At 36.0% G+C, this 18072-nt stretch overlaps 1 protein-coding gene and 1 long non-coding RNA gene across 2 annotated transcripts in view; one reads left to right on the forward strand and one right to left on the reverse strand.

The window, feature by feature from the left end:
• The window catches only part of LOC126970484 (uncharacterized), a 132687-nt gene that overhangs the window by 89691 nt on the left and 24924 nt on the right, over positions 1-18072 (forward strand). The window lies entirely within an intron of this gene.
• The window catches only part of LOC126970464 (epoxide hydrolase 3-like), a 30788-nt gene that overhangs the window by 10680 nt on the left and 2036 nt on the right, over positions 1-18072 (reverse strand). Inside the window, exon 2 of the mRNA XM_050816372.1 lies at positions 1553-1677. Coding sequence (XP_050672329.1) covers positions 1553-1677 — 125 coding nt within the window. The remainder of the gene's footprint in view (positions 1-1552; positions 1678-18072) is intronic.

Here is an 18072-nt window from a genome sequence, read left to right on the forward strand (position 1 = left end):
TGGCCTCCAGATGACCACGGAATTGGCAATCGCTCTAAATTTCAAGATCCAATATTCCAATACTAGGCGATGCTTCCCTTAAAGCCTTTTAAGGGAAGCGTTGTCGAAGAGCGGTGATATGACTAATGGGGTTTTTTGTGGTAAACGCGCAAACTTGAGTCTTCTGAGTCTTCTTAATCTAAGGTTGTTTCCTATCATTCATTGTCAGTCCACTCAAACTTTAAAGGTTCTCATAAATATAAAAATACCCTAAGGTTTTGTGTTTTTAACAACACCATTTAAATAGAAAGTATCATTCGATGAAATTGAACTGACGATGAAGACTTGTGGTATTCAATGAAAGACAAGTATTTCATAGGAGGCGATAGCAACAAGACAGTTAATAGTAATAATAATAATATAGCCTTTATTCGGATATTATTAACTAACATAGCTAACTAACAATACTCTAAAACAAACAAAAATCATTAAAAACAAGATAACTTATTTGTATTTTTTTTATTTTTTGCGGACCTGTTTTCCAAACGGCAAAGAACTCCTCCAACCGTATCCATTCGTATCTTTCTTGAGCCACTCTGTTCTACGTTACTCCTGCAACTTCCCTGATATCGTCATCCCATCTTTTCTGGGGTCTATCTCTTTTCCTTTTCCCTTCCCTTAACGATTGAGAATCGTATGAATGATGAAGTCAATTATAGGCAGTTACAATCATATACTTAGAATTTCAGTTTCAGTTCAGGTCAGTTTCTTCGTTTCAGGATTTGCTAAGAGGCATATGAAGTGCTGTAACATAGACCCAGAAACCTGGGAGGAGCGCGCATCCCAACGGTCAGAATGGAGGCATCCCGTTCAGAGTAGCGTCAAAAAGTTTGAAGCCCAACGACGCAACGAACTCGACAAGAAGCGAGATGAAATAAAAGCTCGACCATCAGCAGCAATTATGAAAATGGTGCTTTAAAATGCGGCATATGTGGCATGACCTTCGTTGCCAAGATTGGCTACGTCAGCCACATTCGGGCACACCAACGACGCCCCCCCCCCCCCCCCCCCCCTAGTCCTTTGCAGTCGCATTGACCGTGTCGGTCACGAAGACATCATCAGACTTAGAATACGGTAACGTATAGAAGACCTGACAACCCGGTAACGCTTTTTTGAAATTTTGAATTGGCTAGCGCTTAGCAGAAAGGAACCAGTCCACAAAATCATAAAAAAAAATCTGTTTGACACCCCGACCAAAATTTATCCGATATTTCTAATTTAAAAAGGAACCTGTTCATTTCACGTATTGATAGCAAAGATATTGAACACACCCACAAAAAATATACTAAAAGTCACAAAACAGAACAATAACTATCTTTTGACTTTGGACCTCAAATACTCAGCTTAATTTGGGTTGGTTGGACTGGTTCCATTCTGCTAAGCGCTAGCCAATTGCTAATGCTAAGCTAGTTATTAAAGCTAGTATTATCGCGTAGCAACGTTTTGACGTATATGACGAAACTTAATTTTTTATATAATATAGAATGTATAATTGGTAAAACTACCAACTTACCAATAATCCTTTTGGAAATTAACAATCTGATGCCGCCAGGAATACCAGAGCTCTGGGAATCCATGAACAAATAACATGAGTGGTTTGGTCGGATCCCCGCTCTCTACATAATGCAGCTTAATGTTCTGAAAACAAAGTTACAAAATTATCAATATTTTTTTTTAAATATAGCATCCCCAGCCCAGAAAACTGTCTCTGTTTTATGTGTGGTAAAATGTCTACTATGCGTAGCCACCCAGGATCAAATCCAAAGCATTGAATATTAGAAAATTTATACGTTTAACTAAAGTCTCTTGCTGTTGGACAACCCATAAAAACAGGCCAGGTATTATACTTTAGTGTGCGTGACAAGCTACGTCTTACACTCGTAATTTGTATGACACTGTGTTAGTGTACGTGCATTGCTCAAAACAGAGGTTAACTCACTCAATTTTTTACGACATTTTCACAGCTGTCATAGTCTATGTAGACGTAATTTTCTAAACCAGTGTTTCCCAAACATTTTTCTGCCATGGAACGGTAATTTTCACTCTGCCCTTTCGTAACCCATTTAATACTTTTAAACCCAAGCTGGTTCCATTAGGTAAAATAATACACGTTTTATTACACAAATATAATTTGAAAACAAAATTTAAGAACGATGCGGGACTCGAACCTACGACGTCTCGCAATCCGTGCGAGCGCTCTTCCATCTGAATTCTGAACCAACTTATCAACCGTAAAGTAGGTCCTGTAGATGAAGCCACACCCTGAGAGTTGAACATAGCATATAAGATTTATGAACTTTACATCACTCGAACGGTTGGGTCATTTGGAAAGAGCGCTCGCACGGAAGGCGAGAGGTCGCGGGTTTGAGTCCCGCATTATTCATAAATATTGTTTTCAAATTTAATTTGCGTAATTAATCCCAGATGTGAGGGTTATTTATTCACTAAATTTCAGTGCAAAGTATGGATATTCTGCTTATATTTTACTAAAGAATCCAAGCGGAAAATGACGTAAGTTTTATCCTATGGTCTTTTTTATAAGGCAAGAATCTTGCGACCCAGTATGTCATTTATTTAGCCTGGTAAATGGGAAACACTTATCTAAACAAAGAATACGTAATATTACAAGTCCAAAGTTCAAACGCCGCCATGATTGATTTTGTCACCTTGAACCATTATATTGTATGGTATTAAAACTAGAATAAAATACAGAAGGGTTGCCTGGAAATATTTAGTAATAATAATAATAAATTATTTATTGCCATACAACACATTACAAATATGAAGTAAATAATTAGGGTACGCGATGAAACAATAGGCAAAAGGAAAAGGCTCAGTTTCATCTGACATGGAATCATTGATTTATGTTTCCATGCAGCACTGTTTTTCAGCCGTCCCCTCCTCCTTAAGGTGTTGAGTGGTAGTGGATGAATTGCGGCTCCCCGATTACCTACTTAAGCTTAATATTTTTTATAAAATGTAGTAATTAAAAAAAAGTGTTCTTATTACCCTTGCAAGTGTATGTAAGTGTGTGTGTGTGTGTGTTTGCGTGTGTGCGTGAGTGGGCGTGTGTTTATGTCCGCACACAGAAAAAATCTTTTAGAGAAAGGAATTTCCAGTGGATGTGGTTCAATTTCTCCGCCGCAAGTTGCTTTTTCGCCGCAGTAGAGCAAAACGGTATATTGTTTAAAGCACCCGATACTCATTTGTTTCTTTAGAGGAGGGGGTTAGTCATTATATATTTTTGCTGCAGATAATCTGAAAGATCCCCTGTATTCCGGCTTCTTGTTTCAAATAACACTATAATGAGTTACACAAGCATAGTGAAATTGTCTTCTTGCCCTCATGTCCAGGATGCCCTTGCTATTCATGTAGCGAGTTATATTATATGCTTACCTGGGTATGTTGTAAGAAATAATTACATTGTAATTAGGTTATTAAAGTGAACCGAACGTAAATAGAAAGAAAATGACGTGGTAAATACAAAAATTACGAGTACCAGCTCATTATACAATCTTAATTAATTACGCTCATTTACGTGTTTTTATTTTTGTTGAATTATATTATGTCAAGTGAAAGTTATTTATATCTCTACGTTTATAACACATGGTTGCTTGTACAATAAATGCCACATCAAGGCTTGGAAGCCGAAAAATAATCTAATTAGTTGATATGAGGTAAGATTTTTTTTATGGAATAGGAGGACAAACGAGCGTACGGGTCACCTGGTGTTAAGTGATCACCGCCGCCCACATTCTCTTGCAACACCAGAGGAATGACAAGAGCGTTGCCGGCCTTTAAGGAAGGTGTACGCGCTTTTTTTGAAGGTACTGATACCCATGTCGTATCGTCCCGGAAACACCGAACAAGGAAGCTCATTTCACATATTTGTAGTACGAGGAAGAAAGCTCCTTGAAAACCGCACTGTGGAGGACCGCCACACATCCAGATGGTGGGCATGATATCCTAACTGGAAAACTGAAAACTTAAATGGAGAGGTGGTAAAACCAGTGGAATCTGCTATATTTCTTGGCATTACTCTTGATTCCAAATTGCAGTGGGGCCCCCATATTGAAGGATTGGCGAATAGGCTTACTTCTGCAGCATATGCGGTTAAGAAAATCAGACGGCTAACTGACATAGATACGGCGAGATTAGTATACTTTAGTTATTTTCATAGTATTATGTCCTATGGTATATTGTTATGGGGCAGTGCGGCCGATATTAATACTATCTTTGTGCTGCAGAAGAGGGCTATTCGCGCGATTTATAACCTAGGTCCTAAAGAATCATTAAGAGAAAAATTTAAAGAAATAAACATTTTGACTGTTGCTTCTCAATACATTTTTGATAATGTTTTGTATGTTCATAAGCACATTGAGGAATTTTCTAGAAACTGTGACATTCATAATGTTAACACGAGGAACAAACATAAACTTGTTATGCCTACTACTCGGTTGGGTCGAGTTAGTAAGTCTTTTGTTGGGCGATGTATATGTTCTACAATATGATCCCAGAAAATGAACAAAACAAATGTGTTACGAAATTTAAAAGAATTGTTAAAAAACGTTTGTGTGGGAAAGGTTATTATAGCATAAACGATTTTCTTAATGACACCACGGACTGGGATTAAAGCGAACACCCTCAGGCTCTTTAATTATTAATGTTTATTGTACGATATTACATTGTAATCCATATTTTATATAAAAAAAAAGCCCGCTGAGTTTCTTGCGCCCATTCTTCTCAGGTCTGACGCAGTCTCTTTTGAGTGGGTGGTAGATTTTGACGTTCAATAAGTGATTATAAATCCTATTTTGAATAAAAATATTTGAATTTGAATAACTTGTGGCGTATCGTGCGAAGGTGGAATTCGGCGGCAGGAATCAGGTTAAACTGCTCTTCGGAACACTCCCCGTGATAAATGCGGTAGAAGACACACAATGAAGCGACGTCTCTACGCAACGCCAAGAAATCCAGCCGTTCACAGAGCACTGGGTCCCCGACAATTCGAGCTGCTCTGCATTGCACGCGGTCAAATGGATCGAACTGGGGTGCGCCAGACCAGAGATGACAGCAATACCATGACTAGCTATATGAGGGCGTAATAGCGCTAGAATGTGGGCCGGCTTGAAGTATTGCCGTGCTCTATTAATGACCCCCAGCTTCTTGGAAGCCAAGAAGATATTAGTTATAGAAGATATTATATTACTCTTGCGGAATTAACCGGTTAGTAAGCTTAACTTGTACACGAAATAATACGTACAAACTAATTTTAACTGTTAATTTCAAACCATTCAAAACTGGTATCGTTTGAATTAATTCTTTACAACTCACTCTTTTAAATATCTTCACTCTTCAAAAACTGTATACAAAACGGCGAAATGTAATTTATAAAGTTTATAAGTATACAACATCATATACTTAGTAAAAGTCTATCTTTTTGCTTTTTTTATATTTGTATTGATGATTACTAATACCCTAAGATCATTTATACGTCTAGATATAGACAATGACAGCTGTGAAAGCGTCGATAAAAATGGACTAGAACTAACCTAACATTGGCGTAAATTCATCAGCTCTAGTTTAGTTTTAGAGAAAATAAAGTAGTCAGTTCGTTTTGTAGAAGTAGGGCAATACATGGAGGTTCCCTAATTATTATTAATAACAGATTAAAATGTTGTAATAATTATTGTTAACCTCTCTATAGAACAATTAATTGAGATAGCTTGTATAGAACTAGAGCAATTTATTATTGGAAGTGTATACCTGTACCTATATGAATTTGATAAGTACTTCTCCGAAATCCCGATTATCACGACCAAACCTTAAGGCGAAGAGTAGGCAGAAAACACGCAAACATGGTGTTTTTAGACAAATTTTGTGGTGAAAATATAGCATTTCGAGCTATGGTCATTACTTAATCCTGTTACACATATCCTTAAGTCTTGTTTGTAGGTTGCTAATGCCTGCTGTTGGTTATAGTTCACACTCCCGAGTCTTTTTGAACTACCACTTTTCTTTGCAGTTAAACAAGTTTTTTGGCATGGCAGGACGTATTTTTTTAGTACTACTCTCAGAAAAGTTATTCTTATAGCTTTTACTTTTTTGTGTACGTACATTTATTCAGATTAGTAGTGAATAACGAGGATTGTAAGCAAATAAACTATTTTCCATGCAAGAATTTTGAAAATATTGGCTTTGTTACATAGATGGCGAGCCGGCAGCCGTGAATTCATATCACTCAAGGTCGCTAGCATTTAGTGTCGCCTTAACTCTTCACCAAAAGCAGCATATGATATGCTTAAATTACACGTACCATTATCTTCCACTGATTTAAAATTTAAGTATGTTATAGGTAAATGCTAATTTCAGGCCTATTTAAGTGCTGCCTGTTTTTAGTAAAATTTTTGAAAAACTTTTGCTTCAGCAGCTAGAAATAAATTTTTGTAAATTGAGCACATCTTTGACGCCTGGGAAGAGTCATAGGATGCATTTTTTGTGATTTGTCCAAAGCATTTAACTGCGTCCACCATGAAACTTTAGTCCTAAAACTAAAGCATTATGGAGTAAAAAATAGAGCCCTAAATCTGTTAAAATCATTTTTAAGCGAGAGAGTTCAGATAGTTGATGTAGATGGCCAACGGTCTTCGGGTAAACCTGTGGGAATAAATGTTCCACAGGGTTCTATTCTCGGTCCTTTCTTGATTCTTATATATATATATATATATTAACGATCTACCATTTGTGGTAGATGTATTGTTTTCTGATGATTCTTCACTTATTTTTAAAGTGAAGCGACGTGCAGATATTGATGACGAGGTAAACAATGCACTCTCAAAGATAGTGCGTTGGTTTGAGACGAATTATCTACACTTAAACAGTAAAAAACAAAGTGTTTACGGTTCATTACACTAAACACAGCGGAGATACAAACCAAAGTACTTACAAATGTTTAGAGATTGCGACATATTGCCCAACTAGGAGATCGACTCAGCTCTGCGGCATATGCCGTTAGAAAGATTAGAGAGTACACGAATGTTGCGACCGCTAGATTAGTCTTCGTCAGTTATTTTCACAGCATCATAACGTACGGTATTTTACTGTGGGGTCATGCTGCTGACATTGATATAGTGTTTGCTCTGCAAAAGAGAGCTGCTCGTGCTATATATCAGCTTAGTTATAGACAGTCTCTCAAAGAACAATTTAAAGAAATAAATATTATGACTGTTCATTGTACATTTATGAAAATTTAATATACGTTCACAAAAATCGTCACCTCTTTGCTCTTAATAGTGAGTTTCATCATTACAACACTAGAAATAAGGGATTGCTTGTAACTAATTCTAGTAGGCCTCATAAAATACATAATAGCTTTAAGGGTAAATGTATACACTTTTATAATAAAGTCTCAGCCACTGTTCAGGCATTATCTATAAATTAATTTAAATGTTTAATTAAAAATTGCTCTCACAGAGCGCCGTTTGTTTCCGAAGTGGTAATAGTATCTGAGTAGTATATTAGAAATGACATCAAAAAGAATTCTAAAGGAATCAATATTGAGAAAATAAATGCCTTTTATGCCTTTTAACCTCTATTTTGACCAATTCACGCACACTAACACAAAATGTCATACAAATCGCTAGTGTAAGACGTAGTTTGTCACGCACACTAAACAAATATTCCTGGCCAGTTTTTATGGGTTGTCTTACAGCGAGAGACTCTGTAATATAGACGTATAAATTATCTAAGCCAATACCCATTTGAAAATGTATGACTCAAACCAGAAAAGAACAGGTACAAGAAACTCACTGTGCTTCTTATTGTTTTATATTGCCATAAAATTATTCGTTAAATCGACTGAGGGTCGCCCCATTTCCAAGGTGTGACATAATTTAGAAAGTCATTTACGTTACCTTAACCTTTGCCACATAAATGTCTTTTAACAAGTGTTTTGAATTACATAAAACATTGTTTATGTACATTTTTTGGGATAATATTGTAACAGCATATACATCGCCCAACAAAAGACATACTAACTTAGCTTAACAGAGTAGCAGGTATAACAAGTTGCTATGTCTTTGTACATTACATTATCAACAGTATATTGAAAGTAACAGTTGATAAAATTATAGTTAGATGAAATATTCTTTTAAAACATTTTGCCAAAAAGTGGCGTATTGCAGGGACGTATAGCGTTCGGGATGTGGGCTATTACATACTCGAGCTTTTTCTTTACCTTATTATTGTTTTGAAAGCTACTGAATAATGCATTTAATGTAATAAAAATGTACAGATATCGTTTTTTCGGTTGATTTTCTTAGTCGTTAAAATAGAGCTCTCCGAACAGTTTTCTGTCTGAACTGTTACTTTAGGCATAGAGTCTTCCATTGTAGTTTATTACTACCATTATAGTCTATAAATTAATTTAAAAAATTCTCTCTCAGAGCGCCGTTTGTTTCCGAAGTGGTAATAGTATCTGAGTAGTATATTAGAAATGACATCAAAAAGAATTCTAAAGGAATCAATATTGAGAAAATAAATGCCTTTTATGCCTTTTAACCTCTATTTTCACTCGAATGTATGAAACGTGCAGTCAATGACATATTGACAGATGACGGCTATAATCTTGTAACAAAAAGGAGATCCACTGTAGTGTGTGTATCATCTTTATACACCTATGCATACACTCATCGCTCCAACTAATATATAAGTAGTTGCATTCCATAATAAAGGGGCTTATTATCGCAGTTAGACTATAATCATTTCAATACCCGAACCTCCAACATCGCACGCACCACTACGCCTATAAGCAACAGTTCGCTTTGTAACTTAGCCGGATTATACTTCATCGCCAATCGCCATACTGTAACAGCTACTATTTCAAGCTTATGTCAAATCACTGCGCGTTTCATACTAAACTAAATTTTTATTTTTACCCGTCAGTCCCACCTAATTACACAACTTAACATGAAAGTGTGCCTGAGTTATAAAATTATCATTATATTGACAGTGTTGTCAGCGATATAGTCAACATTTTCTATATTCTTGGTTTATTCTCAGGTATAACTTATTACAAAGTTTATTTGGAAGGCCGATGGGCGGCAAACAGAGGCACAGTAGACATATTATGTACAGAGGCCTAGTATACAGATCCGACAGCAATTATCGAAAAAACTAAAACAGTCTGGCACGGAATATTTCCTTCCCTATCAGTTTCCAAAATTTCGACACGGTTGGCTACTTTTTGGCGGAGTATATGGTCGAGAACTAAATGCTGATTTTTGAGATTTTTAGTCGGATCTGCAGTTGTGCGAATCATTTTCTCGCCCGCGTTAGCGCGACGAATTGTTTAACGAAAAAAAGGCCTCAATTCATGTTTTATCTAGTGTAAAACAAAGAGAGTGACGCGAATTTCGCACTATACGAGATATGCCCCAGCGCTTTGACCACTTTTTCCCAACCGTACGCATTACGCATTATGCATAAACCTTGGTTCAGCTCTCGAGTTGTGGCTCTAAATTTGTTGTGTAGAAAATTTCTCAAAAATAACAAACTCTTATTTAAATATTTGCTGTTCGGAACCTTTACATCCAGCACAGAAACAACCACAGCTAACTATAATATATATAAACTGTGGTAAAAGAAACTTAACCCATCCATCCAGATTTGTCCATCGGTGTGATCCACCACCGATGTAGTAATAGTAGCACATGAGTTGATGCTGAGAGATGAAGATGACGATGCATCATAAATAATCTGATTACCTACTGATATTAAGAATTAATGTAAAGACGATGTAGCAGACGAAAGCGAAAGTGCAGATTACCGAACTATTGGTAGGTAGTTAGGTACCTACATGAGGAATACGTAATACGTGCGAAATATTGTGTAATAGACATATCACACACAGAAATATATCAATTTACCTACTATCTTATTAATCATATAGATACTTATATATATTGCCAGTAGTATTGCGTCTCTTTTTGTTAGGCCCACCTGTTATTTATACAATAGTGTTCTTAATCCTTAACTATCGTGCGTTTTGTAAAAAACACTGTTATATTCGCACTGAGACTTATTAGCAGAATAAGCAAATGTTAGTTACGTAAGCAATAATTAATACTACTTCTTTCATTGAATTTAGATCAGTATATGTAGGTTGGTAGCTTGTAGGTATAATTTATTTTTCTTTTCTGTTTATTTGTTGAGCAATCCTTGATTGCATGTATTTCCCTTCGGCTAAGATATCCGCAACACCTCTTGAATTCATCGGAAGCCCAGTGCTGAGCATATCACCTATGATCTGCATTAAACTGATGTGAAACCCAATTATGAAATTCAATCTATCTATATAAATAAAATTTGAGAGGTTTTCAAATGTGCCCGCATCACGGACTACTGGATTGATTTCAATTAAGTCTTCTAAGTTTAATTCCTAGACACTTGGCCCTTATTAAAAAAAAATTGCAATATCTTCATTTAATATAAATTTATTAAAGTTTTAAGAAACAACGATTTTATATGCATTATGCCAGTGGGCGAAGTCACGGGTATCAGCGTATCGTATAAGGTTATTTGCAAATATTGTAACCTAGGTTAAGAAACTGTGAGTAAGCTGGTTTTCTTTGTTGAGTGTGTTTATTTCTAGAACTTTCTACCCAATATTGACATCCGTTTCGGCTTCTATTCCATCAACAGAACCAAACTTGAATTGCATTTTATGACAGTCATTAGGACGGTATCTCACATGCAGATCGCTTGGCGGTCACGAAGATCTAAATCTAAGTACGTGGGGGAAATTAAATTCAAACTAAATGTGATGTACTCTCACTAATTTCCTGTACCTACTCCATTATAGGAATTTTCGTTTGGTTTTTTTCTAAAGCTTCAGTCGTTCAGAAGCGATCTACGTCCTCCTCGTGACGATTGCAATAATTTCAAGCCTTACTTGCAATTATCAAAATACTGAGTTTCATTTAAAAGTTCCGATTTCTACCTTTATACTCGCTTAACTATCTGGATAAAACTGTGTATTATTTAGAAGTACCGATTTTGTACTCGCTTAACTATCTCTACGCTACCCGTCACTGAAAATTTCAGGATGCCAATTGTGGTCTTCCTCCGTCCCATTTCACCAAATGATATCGGCTCTACTTAGGTAAATGCACAATCAAATGCTTGATTTGTTAATGAAAAAAACCAAAGCATATCCATAGAACAAAAAAAACTTTTCCGTGAGAATACCTATAAAATTTTAGTAGTTCCTCAAAATAAAATAAAAATAGGTATGTTTAGATCTCCCAAAATGTGGATTTTAAAATTGTGCAACAATACAGTTTAGAGACTGCAAGAGCTCAATCTAGGAAACAACTGTGCTATGAGTCTCCTGCCTAAATTATCATGTGTTTAGTTGCCAACAAAACTCTTACATAGAGTAATGCACCCTATTTCATGCTAGTATACCCTATAATCTATCAACGCACGTACAGTACACTAAAATACTACACCCATATTGCATATTGCATAATGAAACTATCAATCAGTATTTAACATAAGATACACACGAGTGTCTCAAAGATAAATATATTGGTTGGTGCCAAGTTTTTGGAGAAAAACACATTTTATGCAATTTTAATATCTTTTAATCAATATGTACATACTCTCTGGAATGAGACATACTCTACTTCTTCCATAAAAAAAGATGATCATCATTGTATGTTAACTACAATTTATTTTGATAGAATTTTTATGACTGTTCTTTATGATAGTGTCAATAAATTTCTGCTTAACCTATACACACTGTATCAAAACCTACCAGACCATAATTTTGTACATCTCCTCCCAATTATCTCTATTAAATGTCAGGGTCGTATCATCTGCACAATATGTAATTGTATAGTTACTGAGTTTCATATCGTTAATTCGGTTAGTAAAACATAAACAAAGTAGGTCCCAGTACGCTTCCTTGTGGTATCCCGAAATGTAACCACTCAACACGTAATTGAATTGATTATTACTCAACTCGTACGTGAATGAATCTGGAGGTACCATTCAAATGAAAATATATAAGACGCAGTTCTCGGGTAACAAACATGAAATAATACACATGAATAGTTCAAACACCAGAGCATTCGACAACTATTAGTTAGTTTTTTTTTCTATTTTGGTATGTTCTGTTTCAATTATGGCCTCATTAATTTTAATGATCTCTTGTACTCTGTACAAACTGATATTAAAAAACTACTATAAAAAGAGTTGTTAAAGATAAGATATAGGTACTTAACGGTAGCCTTCATGCTCAAATGATTCAAGTAAAAATGTTGTACCGTATCGTGATAACAAAATACAGCAACCTTTGTACGTATTGAATTAATAATCAAGCAATTTGGCAAGTTGGCACAGTTATAATATTTTACTGTAGAGATTATTTACCAGTGGAAGGCCCCAAGGATACCGGCTAGATTATGGGTACCACAACGACACCTGTGCATTACTGTGTTTCGTTCTGAAGGGCCAGTGGGATATTTCTTAGCACAGGATTCCGGCTAGATAATGAGAACCACAACGGCGCCTTTTTCTGCCGTGAAGCAGTAATTCTGAAGGGTACCGTAGCTAGTGAAATTACTGGGTAAAATTAGACTTAACGTCTTATGTCTGAAGGTGACGAGCGCAGCTGTTGTAGTGCCACTCGAAATTTTTGGGTTTTTCAAGAATCCTGAGAGTCACTGCATTGTAATTGTACGGGCAGCGCGTATCAATTACCATCAGCTTATCGTCTCGTCCCTTACTGTCATAAAAAAAGATTACCAAATAACGCTTCGCGGAGTCTACGTAAAAAAAGGCATAAAAGGCATTTATTTTCTCTTCCTGTAGATTTTTTTTTTGATGTTATTTCGATTATACCGCTCTTAGACACTACTACCGCTTCGGAAACAAATGGCGCTCTGAGAGAGAAGAAGTGGCGCAAGAAACTCTCCCAGGATTGTTGTTTTTGCGCTCTTTTTAATCAATTATACTTAATATGGTAGGAATGTCGACCTACCTACCTACCTACGTTCTATGACATTTCTACCTACACGAAAAAACAGGAAAAGCGTTCGTTGCTAAGTGTGCCTTTCAACTTCCCAATATGGAATGTAATGGGCAATGGCGTCATCGATCTCGTAACAATAAAAGTTAACACCTGTCCGTCCACTTAAGGAATAGTTTAGTCACTTTAATTACTACTAAAACCATAAAAAGAATGATCCCAGCATTATCACATAATATTTTGGTCACGATACCATCACCACATTAAGTAACCAATTACAAAGTTCAATAATTTTGATTAACCGCAAATACGCCGTGACCCGTGACTGTGGAAACAATAAAAAGCTTAACTAGAAGAAAGTTGAACAGATTAGCACTTTAACGTTCATTCTAATGCTTCAACAGTCTACCCACACTGTATTTTAGATTTATTATGAGAAAAAGTGACAAGATGAACGAGTCGTTCATCTGTTGGTTAGTGATAAGCCATGCCCATTCAAATTCAAATTAGGATATGAAATCACTGTCTTATTGAAAGCAAAAAACTACCACTCATTTAAAAATGTATGCCTCAGGCAATATAATTTTGGAAAAAGATGCTGAGTATTTAGGGATTTAAAAAATCCTAACCGGCAGTGAATTGTTGTTATAGGCAGGTGATGTGGACGAGGTAAACCATCACTAAAGAGACTTTCAGACAGGTCTTACGGCCGTTCCAAAATTCAGTCTATCTCTTACTTGAGATAAAAATCGTAACTATCATTGACTTTTCTGTGCCAATAAACTTACCGACGGTAACTCACCTTATCGGTACACGCCGTCTGTCGTCCGTATGGGACGACGTGTAGCTTACCAGTGATAAAAGTCTGTATGGAAATTGCAATTCGTGCGTCCCAATATAAGGCGATAAGAATGATTTATCGGGTATATTGGGACAGCTTCAGATTATTCACAGCTAATTACTGACAGTAGAAGGTAGTAATTTATCTCTATCTGTAGATAGTATATTGGGAACGGACGTTAGACGGGTCGCGGTTAAAGGATATGAAAGAGACACTGCGCGGATAGGAGGCGAAGACAAGCCAGATAGACATGAAAGAGACAGGGCGCGGATAGGACGTGAAGACAAGCCAGATAGACACGAAAGAGACAGGGCGCAGATAGGACGCGAAGACAAGCCAGATAGACTGCGTTTCTTTGCATTTAAGCGTCTGCTTTTGGGACAATAACATGACTTCTCTAGAAGACGAGGATGTTCTACGTTAGGCAGCATTCAAATCACATGAACGTCTCCTACTGCTCGTCACATAATAACATAAATAAGCCAATATAATTATTGCCTTTGAATTTCCATTGTACACACACATCTAAGCATAGATTTTCAATATACTTGCGTACAGACGAACAATGCATGCGAGAGAGAATAATTTCTCTAACAGAGATACAGCAAGAAAGAAAAGGAAAGCGAATCTATTGTGACGGTAACCACTTTTGATTTCAGGTCGTAAGCAGTCAGCCACGCTCCAGTAGCTAATTAGTATTTTAAATACAACAAGCTAACTAGTTCAGCAAACTAGTATACTTTTTTTATAGCTAACTCACGCATTGAAAAATCTAAATTGGACATCTGTGTAGGTAAGTATCTAATTCATCTCTTTTTAATGAAAATAAGTGACTAGATGAGCAGGACGTTCAGCTGATGGTAATTAATACGCCTTGCCCATTACAATGCAGTGCCGGGCAAGATTATTGAAAAACCCAAAAATTCTGAGCGGCACTACAACTGCGCTCGACACCTCGAGAAATGAGATGTCAAGTCTCATTTGCCAAGTAGCTTCACTAACTATGGCGCCCTTCAGACCGAAACACAGTAATGCTTACACATAGTAATGTGCATAAAGCAGTAGCTTCACGGGAGAAATAGGCGTCGTTGTGGTGCCCATAATCTAGCCGTCATCCGGTGCAAAGGAACCTCCCACCGGTGGTCTTTTACTTAAACAATTTAATTTCTTTTCCTTGGTATTTTTTTTGTATATATCTATAAATACTAACATGTAACAGCAACTGAATAAAATATAGAAGGAAGAACGGTTATATTTTATTAAATAATTTGTTAAACAATGCTCTATGATCCCACGTTACTGAACGTGGGATCATAGAGCATTGTTACAGTTAACAATCAATCATAAATTTCTCACTAAAAACATAGATGCACTTCCTATAACTATAAAAAAAAAGTTTGTAACAGATGACCTTAAAATTTCACTGACCAATATCATGCATATTATGTTTCTACAATATTGCATGTATACGATAAAACCAGTGCAAATATCATACATAATATTGAGACTTACGTAAAGCCTACCTATATTCAATGCATTGGGTAATGTAATATATGCACGAATGTTGTAACAATACATTTATGCACACGTTGCGGTAATAAACATATCTAAGGACAGTCTTTATTAGATATATATCTATATATTTATTAGATATAACCTATATAGGTTAGTATAGTAATATATTATTTTTTCATAAACCAAAGATTAAAAATGTTGTTAACTCTTCCGTAAATTTGGCATGAACCATACATAATATTCTCTTAAACTTAGCGTATGACTTAAACCATAGTATAATAAGTAGGTAAAATAACTTTTAAGTAGTACACGACTACTTAAAAGTTCCTTAAATTACTAAGTTTTTATTTATTTATTTATTAGTTGTTACAAATTATAAATAAAGATGTGTAGGTATATCTTTCAATCAATTTCATCGTCTTTTTCTCACTCTGAAACTCAGAATTTTTACAGTACGGTGGGGCGGGACTCTTAAATAAATTTAAAAATTATCCCATTCACGTGAGACATATTATTATTCTTTAAGTAAAGCGTAATTACCTATAATAGGAGCTATAGTATAAAACTGCCGTTTTGGCGTACGTACTTTAGCTACTTTGAATTAAAATGAAACCTCTTGAGTGCTAGATTGCAGATAGAAAGTTTTTTGATACGACAGCTAGAAATATTATAGATTTTTTATTGTTACAAAATGAATCATGTAGGTCACGGACGATTAAAAAAAGAAGGACTCCGTGTCACCTTACATAACAGTGAGGCACCAAAACAAGCCGGTAAACGTGTAAATACATAGCCACGCATACAAATACAATACACACTAATACAAGCCGATCGGCCGCCATTATGAGATTTGCCATCGTCTGTGACAGATCACTTTGCGTCGCAATAATTTTTTTTTTAAATGTCGTCGTGCGTTGTGAAAAAGTGTAAAAAACAATAATATAAAAGTATTTGTGGATATATGATTATTTAAGCGAGAAAAAATTATATAACTGGTATACCCCGTAATGCACACACACTAGCATAAAGGTGCTTCATTTGCTAATATCACGGCGCCGAGTCCTTTTTTTTACTAGTCCGTGTATGTCCGTGTATATACATTCAATATATCTACAACAGTGTATTGATTCATTGATTGACATTCAATATTTCTTTCATTCGACTTCAAACGTAAGAATAGACAATTTGAAAATAAAAATATTTTTTCAGTATCTATAACATAGAAATTTAAGTTCATCACCCACATTTACCATTGAGGCACATATGTATATTCAGTTTACTTACAGTTTTATTTAGATGTTTATTAATATAAGAGGAAGTTTAAGTTTTTTTTTTTTTCACCAATACAGGGCGAGTCGAGCAGGACGTTCAACTGATGGTAATTGATACACCCTGCCCATTACAATGCTAACCTGAATAAACTCTGAGCGGCCCTACAATTGCGCTCGTCACCCTGAGACATAAATTGTAAAGTCTCATTTGCCAGTAATTTCACTAGCTACCGCGCCCTTCAGACCGAAACACAGTAATGCTTACACATTACTGCTTCACGGCAAAAATATGCAAAGGAGCCTCCCACTGGTATCCACCTGGTGTAACTGTAACTGGTTGTCCTAAATATCTTAATATATATAAATTACGTGATAGGTTGTTTGTCCGCGATGGACTCGTAAACTAATGAACGGATTTTAATGGGGATTACTTCATGGAGTGCAGTTTGTTCCAACTTGAGAGATAGGATAGTTTTTATTTCGATTTGGAACCCATAATTATTTTTATTTTCAATATTTAGTGACGCACGGTTTGACAGTTCTGCTGTGAAACAATTTCATTATAACAACAGGGAGCATTTTTTACGAAATATTTTTTATAGCTGATAGTGTATGTAATATTCATTAAACAAAAGGTTATCTATATCTTATCTTTGGCGACCTGTATAGCCGAGTGGTTAGCGATCCTACCTACTAAGCTAGAGGTCCCGAGTTCGAATCCCAGTAGGTGCAAGCATATGATGAATATGGATGTTTGTCATGTTTGTCATGGATGGGGGCTATGTATTTACACGTTTACCGGCTTGTTATGGTGCCTCACTGTTATGTTAGGTGACACGGAGTCCTTATTTTTATACTCGTCAGTGGTAATGTAAATACTTTTTAAAAAGGTTTAAGTGACTTACAAGTAACCTTTTACATTTACCTTACTGCAGTAAATATAGGTACATTTCTTAAACTACGTTCACCGGTACAAAGCTACCTTTGCAAGGGCAAACCAATGCAGAATGCTGAATGAAATGTATTTACCGTATGTATTTTATAATAAAAGTATTAACGAGATGTCTCTATTACGTCACACAGAGTAATAGTGTTCTGTGCTTCGCACGAAATATACGGTTATATTGATAAAGTCAATTATTCACCTTGAATGTACATTCCATGTCAATCATGATTTTCAAATTTCGATCCTTCAAGTATAACTTCTGGAATGTTTGCTGAGGCATGTGTGGACGGTTTCCATGACATAATGCGCAAAAAAGCGGTCTCCATGTTGCAGCGTCTAAGCACGTATAAGCAGTAACAGAATCCTAAAGATGATTGCTGCCAGAGCTGACTGTTCCTTCTAGAAACACTGGATACAGTTAGCTCTA

The sequence above is a fragment of the Leptidea sinapis genome, chromosome 21, assembly GCF_905404315.1.
Source record: "Leptidea sinapis chromosome 21, ilLepSina1.1, whole genome shotgun sequence".
Classification (NCBI taxonomy): domain Eukaryota; kingdom Metazoa; phylum Arthropoda; class Insecta; order Lepidoptera; family Pieridae; genus Leptidea; species Leptidea sinapis.